The sequence below is a fragment of the Miniopterus schreibersii genome (assembly GCF_964146895.1).
Source record: "Miniopterus schreibersii genome assembly, chromosome: 1".
NCBI classification, from domain to species: domain Eukaryota; kingdom Metazoa; phylum Chordata; class Mammalia; order Chiroptera; family Miniopteridae; genus Miniopterus; species Miniopterus schreibersii.
This window is the reverse complement of record NC_138101.1, coordinates 79,151,156-79,164,878: the sequence shown is the minus strand read 5'-3', so window position 1 is coordinate 79,164,878 and position 13,723 is coordinate 79,151,156. Positions and strand designations below refer to the sequence as shown.

The following is a 13,723-nucleotide window of genomic DNA, read 5'->3' as shown; positions in this document are numbered from 1 at the left end:
GAAACCACATAAAGGGAGTGGGAGACAAAGGAAGCTTGGACTAGCATCAGGCCATGATGAAGCTTTCACCCATCCATGCTGAAATCAAGTCAGGAGGGTCAATTCATTCCATTTAAGATGATTGTTTTTCTAGGCGTATGCTTTCTCTATTGTTCTGCTTAAAATAATTTATGAAGGAATAATAATAGTTGCTGTTATTTTTTACCCTGTGAAAGCCGACCATTGGAATAGGGCAGTTGACAAGAGCTAAATAAAGCAGAGAAAGAAAAGTAGTATAGTTCATTTGCTTTCATGACAATTAAGTGTAAAAAGTAGAGGGAGAGAAATCTAAGAGCATTCATTCATAGGTCTCCAGCTTATGCACTAGCGTGTGAACTGGACATGGAGAATAGGACTTTATCAGATGAGCAGGGAAGAGCAACAGTTCAACAGGAAAACCCATTTTTTCCCCCACACATGTTGAGTTTGTTGGAATATCCATGGGTAACTCAGCGTACATTTTGGATACAGTTTCTTTGATTCTTTACCTTGTCCTGTCAACAACGGCCTTTTATAGGAGAGCCATGTTTGTAGTGTCATAAGATGTTAAGAAAAAGTTTAGAAACAAAGAAATAGAACTCTGTAATCACTAGAACACTATTGTACTATCTTTGAGAATAATCATGTTACTCTTGCTACCCCAGTTACTTGATAGATTCATAACTATTGTACAAAGGAATTAAACCTTCTTTAGTTGGAAAAAATGGTCAGTGTGATGTTTCATTTTATTTATGTAAACTTTCATACTATAGAACGTGTTATCACTCATTAGGATTTTGTATTTTATATTTTCAATAGATGGAATTGTTGCTTTTTTCACATTATTTTCTGACATCATAGTTTCATTTATCTTTCATCCCTTTATTCAAATAGATTTAAAGAAATGTTTTGTAGAAGAAATAAGCGTAACCAGTTCGTCGAGAGGTATGTATGAAATCACCTTCTGCTTCTAATCATGTAGAATATACAATCCCGCATCATTAAAATGCCACATAATGCCATTCTGTGAGGGGTTCGTAAATCCATACCTACGTGTGCTTATTTACTAAAAAAATTTATAGTACTCAACATATAGTTTTACTCCTACCTATGATTTACTGGAGTGGAAGGAGCATAGGAAACTCAGCAGGGAGAAAAGGTGCATGTGAAGAAGTGCGAGTACACCACGAACAAGCCAGCAACAGTTGTCTCCCTGTGGAGTTCCCAAGATATGCTAAAGTATTGCAGTGTCAAATTCTGATAACACATTTGAATGCCATCTACGAGTGCCAGAGTCCCGTTACATCAGTGCCAAGGGTTTTATGGCACCCTAGTCACATAGGCGCCTTCCCCATAGTGTGTGACTTTCAGGTGTACAACATGGTGGTTTGACCTTTACATACTCTAGGATGTGATCACCACGCTAAGTCTAGACATCTTTTATCTCCATGTAAAATTATTACGATACTGACACATTCCCTTTGCTGAAAGTATATCTGGGTGGTTCACATATGTTATAACTAGAATATTGACTTGTTATTCACATTTTTCTATATCATGCATCTCCTCAACTCACTAGCCTCTGGCAACCATGAGTTTTCCCCTGTAGCTATTGAATGTGTTTCTGTTTTGTTTTGTTGTTTTAGATTGCACGTGTAAGTGAGACGTACTATATTTGTCTTTGTCTGTCTTACTTCACTTAGCATAACAGCCTTTTGGTCCATCCACATTGTCGTAAATGGCAAGGTTTCCTTCTTTTCCTGTCTGAGTGATATTCCATTATATACCATTATATACTTGCTACATCTTCTTTCTTTCTTTGTCTATCGAAGGACACCTACATTGTTTGCATATCTTGGCTATTGTAAGTAATGCACAGTGAACATAGAGATGCAGATATCTTTTCGAATCTCTGTTTAGGTTTTTGTTGTATAAATGGCCAGAAGTGGAAAGGCAGTTCTATTTCTAATTTTGTGAGGCATCTCCATGCTGTTTTCCATAGTGACTGTACCAATTTACAATCTCAGGAGCAAGACAGAAGGCTTTCTCTTTTCTCCGTATCGTGGCCAACACTTGTGATTTATTTATGTATATCTTGAGGACAGCCATTCTGAGAGGAGTGAGGTCATCCTGCATTATGGCTTTCATTTGCATTTCCCTGATTAGTGATGCTGAGCTATGTGTTTCTTTTCAATAGGAAGAAAACTGAGAGGCTTGCAGTTGACTTCCCCTACCATTTTATAGGGTTGGAGTACATCATATGCTCACCCCTAAACCAGTTAGTGGTAACCTAGGTACTGTGATTAGCTTTGTATAATCAATTCACTTTTTGGAGCTGGGCAGTTACCACCTTATTTGTGTATCAGGACAGTAAATGTCCAAATGCAGAAGGGGGGTCTCCAGCAAGAAGGAAAACTAGGGCAGGGAGTCAGCAATATTTACTGCAGGAATTCATGGGAGAGTACTAAGCAGAAGTGTCACAAGATTAGACTTGATGGGGGCACTTTGGTTGTGGTATGAAGGAAGGATCAGCAAGCTTTTTCTGTAAAGGGCCTGAATTTAGGCCATGTGATCTGTCATATCGCCTCAAGTTGCCATTGTAGTGTGAGAGCAGTCATAGACAATATGTCAGTGAAAAGACATGACTGTATTCTAATGAGACTTTATGTACAAAAGTGGATGGCAGGTTGTTTTAGACCCATGGGCCCTAGTTTGCAGAGGACAGACAGAAGAAAACCACATAAAGGGAGTGGGAGACTAAGGAAGCTTTCCCTTCTTGGACTAGCATCGGGCCATGATGAAGCTGAATTCAAGTCAGGAGGGTCAATACATTCCATTTAAAATGTTGGTGTTTTCTTAGGAGTATGTCTTTCTTGTTTGTTCTGCTTAAAAAATCTTTTTAATTTACGAAGTAACAATAATAGTTGCTGATAGTTTTGACCCTGTGAAAGCCAAGCGTTTGACAAGGGCAGTTGACAGCAGCAAAATAGCGCAGAGAAAGTAAAGAGGTCTAGTTCATATGATGTCATGACGTTTAAGTGTAAAAAGGTAGTAGAGGGATAGAAACCTAAGATGGTTCATTCATAGGTCTCCAGCTTGTGCACTGGCATGTGAATTGGACGTGGAGAATAGCACTTTATCAGATGAGCAGGGAAGAGCAACAGTTCAACAGGAAAGACCTGTTTTTTCGCACACATTTTGAGTTTGTTGGAATATCCATGGGTAACTCACCCCACATTTTGGATGCAGTTTCTTTGATTCTTTACCTTGTCCTGTCAACAACTGCCTTTCATAGGAGAGCCATGTTTGTAGTGTCATAAGATATTAAGAAAAAGTTTAGAAACCAAGAAATAGAACTCTGTAATCACTAGAACACTAATGTACTATCTTTGAGAAATATCGTTTTTCTCTCACTATCCCAGTTACTTGATTAATTTATAATTATTGTACAAAGGAAGTAGACCCTGCTTAGTTGGCAAAAATGGTCACAGTGATGTTTCATTTTCTTTACGAAAACTTTCATACTATAGAACGTGTTATAAGTTATTGAGATTCTGTATTTTATATTTTCAATAAATATAATTGTTGCCTTTTTCATATTATTTTCTGACATCATCATTTCATTTACCTTCCCATGCCTTTATTCAAATAGATCTACAGGAATCTTCAGACAAAGCATCAAGAAGAAGGAATTCCAGGAGAGGTATGATTGAAATCACCTTCTGCCTCTAATCATGTAGAACATACCATCCCACATATAAAAAATGACACATAATTCCATTCTGTTAGGGGTTCCTGAACCCATCCCTTGGTGGGCTTATTCACTAGAGAAAATCATAGGACTCAACATATAGTTTTACTCTCCTACCTGTGATTTACTAGAGTGGAAGGATCATAGGAAAATCATCAAAGAGAAAAGGTGCGTGTGACCAAGTGTGGAACACACCAGCCACAAGCTTGCAAGAACCCTCTCCCTGTGGAGTTCCCAGGATGTACTCAAGTATTCCACTGTCAAATTCAGACAAAACATGTGAAATGCCATCTACCAGTCCCAAAGTGCCGTTAGACTCAGTGCCAAGGGTTTTATGGAACCCTAATCACATAGGCATCTTCCCCATAGTGTGTTACACAATTTTAGATCCCCAGAAGGAAAGCAAGTGTTCAACATAAATCCCATTGGTTGTACAAATTCCTGGCTCCGGCTGGCTGGGCTCCTATAGTTTTTCTTAATTTCTTCCTTAATAGAATATTATTCAGTATTATTTAAACAGTTCATAGTAGGTGATTTAAAATCAGAAGCAATATTGTTGGAGAAGCTCATTTATTTAGTCATGACTTCTAATATCCCATCTGATATCTTAATGTAAAAAAGTAAAAGGATTTTAAATTAAGAGATAGTATGTTTCCTCAATAACCACATTATGACCCACTGAAATTGTTAAGAAATGATCTTTTGTTTAGATTTTACAGCAAATGGATTAGATTAAGTAAATTAATACTTATTATTACATACTGATTTGTCTCACTAAAAAGTCAGTAAACTAGGAACTGAACTATACGTCCCTGGAACCAGAAACCAATGGGTAACGATAAAGACGACAACACTTAGCCAGTGGGCAAGGATCCCAAAGAGATTGGTTTTTAAAAATATCTACCAGAAGTACAGAAGTCAGCGAGTAAATGCCAGTTTAGAAGGAGAGGTTATTTTACATACTATACCAACAAGGTCTTACTATGATCAAATTCACTCCTCAGAAGTAAAAACAGAATGAGGCATGTTGACTTCATTAGAACAATATGATCCTTCTGCTTGTTGGATAATTGTCATGACACTGTAATTTCCCTAGAACCAGATGCTCTGTTGCCATTGGTGAAAAGATAATCACAATAAGTATTCAAGTAGCTCAACTCAGAGTTAACAAGTTATAATAAAAGTAGAGAAATGTTTCACTATAAGAAAAATGCCAGTGTGCTACCCAGCTGTGGCACTGAGTTCATTGTGCCTGCCCCGTGAACTGTATGAGGACACCTTGGACTTAGTAGACCTTCAACAAGAACTTGTGTAGGTTGGTTTTGCAAATTATAAGAAACACAAAGATGAAATAGTGGTTTGACCTTGAAGGTGCTCTTAATATCAGAGAGCTGTGTCTGGTTTATTTCTGTATGTTTTTTAAAACAGAATTTTCAAAGAAAATCACAGAATTCAGTTATTCATTGGTTCCGTCTTAATGGTTTCCTATTTAACTCTCAGGTGTCTTTTAGGTACTTGGTGTTCTTCTATGTTGCAGAATTCAAACATTTAAAAAACCTGGTCTCTGCCCTCCACGACCTTCTTATTATCATTGTGATTTTTATTATTTTTAGTACTTTACTCAGTGCTTACTAGGTGCCAGAGCACACTAGGAGCTTACCTTTGTCATTATTTATTCTTTTGCATGGGTGTGTAGTATGTGCCAGACACTTTAAATCCATGATGAGAATTAGTGTTTGAAAAATGTGTGTGAGGCCTTAGCCAGGTAGGTCAGTTGGTTAAAGTATTGTCCCCAAGTGCCAAAGTTGTGGGTTTGATTCCTGGTAGGGGTACATACCAGAATCAACCAATGAATGCATAAATAGTAGGACATCAAATCATGATTCTTTCTCTCTCTGTTTTTCCCTTCCTGTCTGTCTAACAAATAAATTTATAAATGAAAAGAAGATTTATAATTAAACATAAAAAGTGTAGGTGGGATGTAAAGTAAGCATGCAGAATGTGTAGAAGTTTGCCAGGTAAAGGGGCAGAAGGGTGATGTTTAGCTGGAGGAACATTGCGTTTGTCAGTGGGAACAGCAACAAGGGCTCAGATGTACAATAGAACTTTGGGGCATTAATGCCCAGTTCTGTTTTGATGGTGCAGAATGTGTCTTGTGGGAATGGCTGTGCATGAGGTGAATACCTAGCGAAGGCAAGCTTATGAAAGTCTCCTACACCAGAAAGGAAGAGATCTTACCTTGTAGGCCTTGGGCTGTCAGTCACATAGAATGGTCTTAGCTTCAGAGGATTGGTGGCCTAATTAACTGTGGCCAAAACAATAGGAACCAGGATTGTTTTGGTGTTTCTGTGATGTCATCAGGATCCCAGTTGTCCCTTTCCAGGTGCGTGGTTGTCAGTGTTAAGGTGTCCTTTCCTGGCCAGCTGCTTAGCGAGGGCTCCGAGGCATCATATTCTCACATGACAGTGTGTAAAGGCTTGAAGACCTGCTTTTCCTTATGCGTTTCTAATTCCCTTTGAAATTTCTTGTTGAAAGCATAGTTGGCACACAATATATAACTTTCAGGTGTACAACATGGTGGTTTGACACATATATTTTAGGATGTGATCGCCACGCTAAGTCTAGTTACCATCTATTTCGGTGCAAAGTTACTACGATACTGACACATTCCCTGTGCTTCACAGTACATCCGGGTGGCTCACATATGCTGTAACTACAAGGTTCACTTCTTATTCATGTTCTTCTATATCATGTGTCTCCTTAACCCACTAGCCTCTGGCAACCATGATTTTGTTCCCTGTCATCATGGGGTGTGTTTCTGTTTTGTCTGTTTGGTTATTTAGATTCCACGTGTAAGTGAGACATACTTTATTTGTCTTTCTTGTCTTATTTCACTAAGCATAACAGCCTTTTGGTCCATCCATGTTGCTGTAATTGGCAAGATTTCCTTATTTCCATTTCTGAGCGATATTTCAATATATAATACATACTTTCTACATCTTCTTTTTTTCTTTATATATCAAAAGACACGTACATTGCTACCATATCTTGGCTATTGTAAGTAATGCTTCAGTGAACATAGGTGTGCAGATATCTTTTCAAATCTGAGTACATGCTTTTGTTGAAGAAATGCCCAGAAGTGGAATGGCAGTTTTATTTCTAATTTTCTGAGACATCTCCATGCTGTTTTTCATAGTGACAATACCAATGTACAATTCCAGGAATAGAGCTTGAGGCTTTCTCTTTTCTACACATCGTGGCCAACACTTGTGATTTATTTATTTATATCTTGAGGATAGCCATTCTGAAACGAGTGAGGTTGTCCTGCATTATGGCTTTCATTTGCATTTCCCTGATTTTTGATGCTGAGCTATATGTTTCTTTTAAACTGAGAGTCTTGCAGTTGGCTTCCTCTAACATTTTATAAGCTTGGGGTACATCACATGCTCATTCCTAAACCACTTAGTGGTAACCTAGGTCCTGTGATTGGCTTAGTATAATCATTTCTCTCTCTGGAGCTGGGCAGATACCACCTTATTTGTGTATCAGTACAGTAAATGTCCAAATACAGCTGGGGGTCTCTAGCAAGAAGGAAGACTATGGTAGGGAGTCAGCAATATTTACTGCAGGGATTCATAGGAGAGTATTAAGCAGAAGTACCATAAGATTACATTTGTTGGGGTCACTCTGGTTTTGATATGAAGGGGGGATCAGGAAGCTTTTTCTGTAAAGGGCCTGATTTTAGGTCATGTGATCCGTCATATCTCCTCAAGACTGCCATTATAATGTGAGAGCAGTCATAGACAATATGTTAGTGAAAAAGGATGATTGTGTTCCAGTGAGACTTTATGTACAAAACCAGATGACAGGTTGTATTAGACCCCATGGGCCCTAGTTTGCAGAGCACTCATGTAGAGGACAGATTGAAGAAAACAACATAAGTGGAGTGGAAGACAAAGGAAGCTTTGTCTCCTTGGACTAGCATCAGGCCATGATGAAGCTTTCACCCATCCATGCTGAAATCAAGTCCGGAGGGTCAATTTATTTCATTTAAGATGATTGTGTTTTTCTAAGCCTATGTCTTTCTCATTTGTTCTGCTTAAAACATTTTAATTTATGAAGGAATAATAATGGTGTGATTTTTGCCCCTCTGAAAGGCAATCATTTGACTTGTGCAGTTGACATCAGCAAAATAAATCAGAGAATGAATAAAGGTCTAGTGCACATGATTTCATGATGATTAAGTGTAAAAAGTTAGTAGAGGGACAGAAATCTAAGCTGGTTCGTTCACAGGTCTCCAGCTTGTGCACTGGCCTGTGATTTGGACATTGAGAATAGGTCTTCATCAGATGAGCAGGGAAGAGCTACAGTAAACAGGAAAGACCAATTTTTTCCCACTCATGTTGAATTTGTTGTAATATCCAGTGTAACTCAGCCTATATTTTAGATACAGTTTCTTTGACTTTTAACCTTGTCCTGTCAACAACTACCTTTCATAGGAGAGCCATGTTTTTAGTGTCCAGAGATATTAAGAAATATGTTGGAAACAAACCAATAGAACTCTGTAATCAATAGAAGACTATTGTACTATCTTTGATAATTATTGTTTTCCTCTCGTTCCCCCAGTTACTTGATGGATTCATATCTATTGTACAGAGGAATGAAACACTGCTTAGTTGCAGAAAAATGCCAGTGTGATGTTTCACTTCCTTTATAGGCACTTTCATACAGTAGAGCATATTGTCTATGATTAGTATACTGCATTTTCTATTTTGAGTAATTGCCTTGTTTTTTTGTTTCATATTGTTTTCTGACACCATCATTTCATTTATCTGTTCGTACCTTTCTTCAAACAGATCTCCAGGAATCTTCAGAAGAAGCATCAAGAAGAAGCAATTCCAAAAGAGGTATGCTTGAAATCACCCTCTGCCTCTAGTCATGTAGAACATAAAATTCCGCGTCATAAAAATGCCACATAATGCCATTTTGTTAGGGGTTCCCGAAACCACAACTATGTGGGTTTATTCACTAGAAAAATTCATAGGATTCAACATATACTTTTACTCCTATCTGTGAATTAAGAAAGTGGAAGTATCATAGGACAATCAGCAAGGAGAAAAGGTGCATATGACAAAGTATGGACAACACCAGGCACAAACTTGCAAGAGTTGTCTCCCTGTGGAGTTACCAGAATGTGCTCAAGTATTTCACTGTCAAATTCTTACGACACATGTGAAATGCCATCTACCAGTCCCAGAGTCCCATTAAACTCAGTGCCAAGGGTGTTATGGCACCCCAGTCACATAGGCATCTTCCCCATAGTGTGTGCCAAAATTCTAGATGGCCTGATGGAAAGCAAGTGTCCAGAATGAATCCCATCAGTTGTTTAAAGTCCTGGATCACACTGGTTGGGTTCCTATAGTTTTTCTTAATTTCTTCCTTAATAGACTAGTATTCAGTATTATTTAAACAGTTAATTGTAGGTGATTTACAATCCGGAGCAATATTGTTGGAGAAGAAGTTCATTTGTTTAGACACAACTTCTAATATCCCATATGATAGGTTTATTTAAAAAAGTAAAAGGATTTTTGAGTTAAGATGTAGTTCTTTCCTGTATAATCACAGTATAACAAACTGAATGTGTTAAAAAGGGAGATTTTGTTTAGTTTTTATAGCAAATGGATTACACTAAGTAAATGAATACTTGTTATTACTTACTGCTTTGTCTCACTAAAAAGTCACTAAACTAGGAATTGAACAATACTTCCCTGGAACCAAAAGCCAATGGTTAACGATAAAAACCATAACACTTAGCCAGAGGGCAAGGATCCCAATGATTGGTTTTTAAACATATCTACCAGAGTACGGAAGTCATAGAGGCAATGCCCGTTGAGAAGCAGAGATAGTTTTACATATTATACCAACAAGGTCTCACTATGATCAATTTCATTCGTCAGAAGTCAAAACAGAATGAGGCATGTTGACTTCATGAGAACAAGATGATCCTTCTGCTCGCTGGATAATTGTCATGACACTAATTTTCTGAGAACCAGAGGCTCTAATGCCATTGTTCAAAAGAAAATCATAATAAATGTTCAAATAGCTGAACGTGGGCTTAACATTATAATAAAAGCACAGAAATGTTTCACAATAAGAAGAATGCCAGTGTGCTACCCAGCTGTGGCACTGAGTTCATTGTGCCTGCCACGTGAAATGCATGAGGACACCTTGGACTTAGTAGACCTTCAACAAAACTTGTGTAGGTTGCTTTTGCTGATTATAGAAAACATAAAGATGAAATAGAGGTTTGACCTTGAAGGTGCTATTATCAGAGAGCTGTGCCTGGTTTATTTCTGTGTGTTTTTTTGAAACAGAATTTTCAAAGAAAATCTCAAAAGTCAGTTGTTCATTGGTCTTCTTAATGGTTTGCTATTGAACTCTCAGGTGTCTTTTAGGTACTAGGCATTATGCTGATGTTGCAGAATTCAAATATTTAAAAAACCTGATCCCTGCCCTCCAAGTGTTTGTTATTATCATTGTCATTTTTATTATTTCCTATACTTTTTTCAGTGCTTACTAGGTGCCAGAGCACACTAGGAGCTTACCCTTGTCATTATTATTTCTTTTCATTGGTGTGTAGTATGTGCCAGACACTTTAAATCCAAGACGAGAATTAGAGTTTGAAAAATGTGGATGAGGCCTTGGCCATGTACGTCAGCTGTCTAAAGCATTTTCTCCAAACGCTTTAAAAGTGGTGGGTTTTGTCCCAGGTCAAGGCACATACCAGAATCAACCAAGAAATGCATAAGGAAGTGAAAGAAGAAATCACTGTTTCTCTCTCTCTCTGTTTCTCCCTTCCTGTCTCTGTCACAAATCAATTCAAAACATAAAATTATTAAAACATAAAAAGTGTAGGTGGGATGTAAAGTAAGCATGCAAAACATGAAGAAGTTTGCCAGGTAAAGGGGCAGAAGGGTGATGTTTAGCAGGAGGAACATGTATGGAGAGGACCCGTTTGGCAGCACGAACAGCAGTGCAAGGGCTCAGATGTACAAGAGAACTTTGTGGCATTAATGCGCAGTTTGGTTTTGATGGTGCACAATGTGTCCTGTGGGAATGGTTGGGAATGAGGTCAATACCTAGCTATGGCAAGCTTATGAAAGTCTCCTACACCAGAAAGGAAGAGATCTTACCCTGTAGGCCTTGGGCTGTCAGTCACATAGAATGCTCTTACTTCAGACAATAGGTGGCCCAATTAACTTCGGTGAAAAGAATGGTATAACAGGATTGCTTTGGTTTTCCATGATGTCATCAGTATCTCATTTGCCCTTTTTCAGCTGTGTGTTTGTCAGTGTTAATGTGTCCTTTACTCTCCAGCTGCTTATCGAGGGCTCTGATGCATCATATTCTCACATGACAGTGTATAAAGGCTGGAAGGACTGCTTTTCCCTATGCTTTTCTCCTTTCCATTGAAATTTCTTGTTAAAAGTATAGTTGGCACACAATATATGACTTTAAGGTGTACAGCATGGCTCTTTGACATTTACATACCTCAGGATGTGATGACCACGCTAAGTCTAGTCACACCCTCTATGTCCGTGCAAAGTTACTATGATACTAACGCATTCCCTGTGCTGTACACTGCATCCGAGGTGCTCACATATGCTATAGCTACAAGATTCACTTCTTATTCAAGTTCTTCCATGTCATGCGTCTTCTCAACTCACTAGCATCTGGCAACCATGAGTTTTCCCCCTGTAGCTATAGGGTGTGTTTCTGTTTTGTTTGTTTTAGAATCCACATGTGAGAGAGACATACTATATTTGTTTTTGTCTGTCTTATTTCACTTAGCTTAACAGCCTCTTGGTCCATCCACGTTCTCATAAATGGCAAGACTTCCTTCTTTTCATGTCTGAGTGATATTTCATTATATACCATATAATTTTCTTTCTTTATCAAAGGACACCTACATTGCTTTCATATCTTGGCTATTGTAAGTAATGCTGCAGTGAACATAGGGGAGCATATATCTTTTCAAATCTGTGTTCCTGCTTTTGTTGAAGAAATGCCCAGAAGTGGAATGGCAGTTTCATTTCTAATTTTCTGAGGCATCTCCATGCTGTTTTCCATAGTGACTATACCAATTTACAATGCCAAAAGCAGGGCACAAGGCTTTCTCTTTTCTCCATATGGTGGCCAACACTGTTATTTATTTATTTATTTATTTATTTATTTATTTATTTATTTATTTATTCATATCTTGAAGAAAGCTGTTCTGAGAGGAGTGAGGTGATCCTGCATTATGGCTTTCATTTGCATTTCCCTGATTACTGATGTTGAGCTCTATGTTTCTTTTAAATAAAGGAAGATAACTGAGAGGCTTCCAGTAGACTTCCGCTAACATTTTTTCGGCTTGGGCTACATCACAGGCTAACTCCTAAACCACTTAGTGGTAACCCAGGTCCTGTGATTAGCTTAGTATAATCATTTCTGTTTTTGGAACTGGGCAGATACCACCTTATTTGTGTATCAGGACAGTAAATGTCCAAATACAGCTAGGGGTCTCCAGCAAGAAGGAAAACTAGGGCAGGGAGTCAGCAATATTTACTGCAGGAATTCATGGGAGAGTACTGAGCAGAAGTGTCACAAGATTATATTCGATGGTGGCACTCTGGTTGTGATATAAAGGAGGGCTCAGCAAGCTTTTTCTATAAAGGGCCTGATTGTAGGCAGTGTCGTCTGTCGTATCTCCTCAAGTCTGCCATTGAGAGCAGTCATAGACAATATGTCAGTGAAAAGACATGCCTGTGTTCCAATGAGAGTTTATGTACAATACCAGATGACAGGTTGTATTGGACCCCATGGGCCCTAGTTTGCAAAGCCCTCATGAAGGGGACAGATTGAAGGAAACCACATAAAGGGAGTGGAAGACAAAGGAAGCTTTGCCTCCTTGGACTAGCATCAGGCCATGATGAGGCTTTTACCCATCCATGCTGAAATCAAGTAAGGATTGTGTTTTTCTAGGTGTATGTCTTTCTCATTTGTTCTGCTTAAAAATTCTTAATTTATGAAGGAATAATAATAGTTGCTGTTATTTTTGCCCCTGTGAAAACCAATCATTTGACTTGTGCAGTTGACAGAAGCAAAATAAAGCAGAGAAGGAAAAGACGTTTAGGGTATCATGATGATTAAGTGTAAAAAGTTAGTAGAGGGAGAAAAATCTAAGCTGGTTCATTCATAGGTCTCCAGCCTGTGCACTGGCATGTGAACTGGAGGTGGAGAATAGGACTTTATTAGATGAAAAGGGAAGAGCAACAGTTCAACAGGAAAGACCAGATTTTCCCCATACATGATCAGTTTGTTGGAATATCTGTGGGGAACTCAGCCTACATTTTAGAAAGACATTCTTTCACTTTTTACCTTCCCTGTGAACAACTACCTTTCATAGGAGAGCCATGTTTTTAGTGTCATAAGTTATTAAGATAGATGTTAGAAACAAAGAAATAGAACTCTGTAATCACTAGAACCCTATTGTACTGTCTTTGAGAATTATTGTTTCTCTCTCGCCACCCCAGTTACTTGACTAATTCATATCTATTGTACAAGGGAATGAAACTGTGCTTAGTCCAAGAAAACAGCCAGTGTGATGTTTCATTTCCGTTTTAGTCACTTTCATACAGTAGAGCATGTTGTCTATCATGACGATTCTGCATTTTCTATTTTGAGTAAATTGCATTGTTGTTTGTTTTACATTGTTTTCTGTGTTCATCGTTTGATTTATCTTTTCATTCCTTTATTCAAATAGGTCTACTGCAATGTACAAAAAAAGCAATAAGAAGACCCAGTTCCAAGAGAGGTATGCCTGAAATCACCCTCTGCCTCTAATCATGCAGAACATACCATCTGGCATCATAAAAATGCCACATAATACCATTCTCTTAGGGGTTCCGACCC

The 13,723-nt window shown here is 38.2% G+C and overlaps 1 protein-coding gene across 1 annotated transcript in view; it reads left to right on the top strand.

Annotated features, from left to right (window-relative positions):
- Positions 1-13,723, top strand: part of LOC308553030 (uncharacterized protein) — an 85,043-nt gene that overhangs the window by 18,039 nt on the left and 53,281 nt on the right. Inside the window, exons 8-11 of the mRNA XM_081128540.1 lie at positions 913-963; positions 3,671-3,721; positions 8,626-8,676; positions 13,575-13,625. Of these exons, the coding sequence (XP_080984666.1) occupies positions 913-963; positions 3,671-3,721; positions 8,626-8,676; positions 13,575-13,625 (204 nt within the window). The remainder of the gene's footprint in view (positions 1-912; positions 964-3,670; positions 3,722-8,625; positions 8,677-13,574; positions 13,626-13,723) is intronic.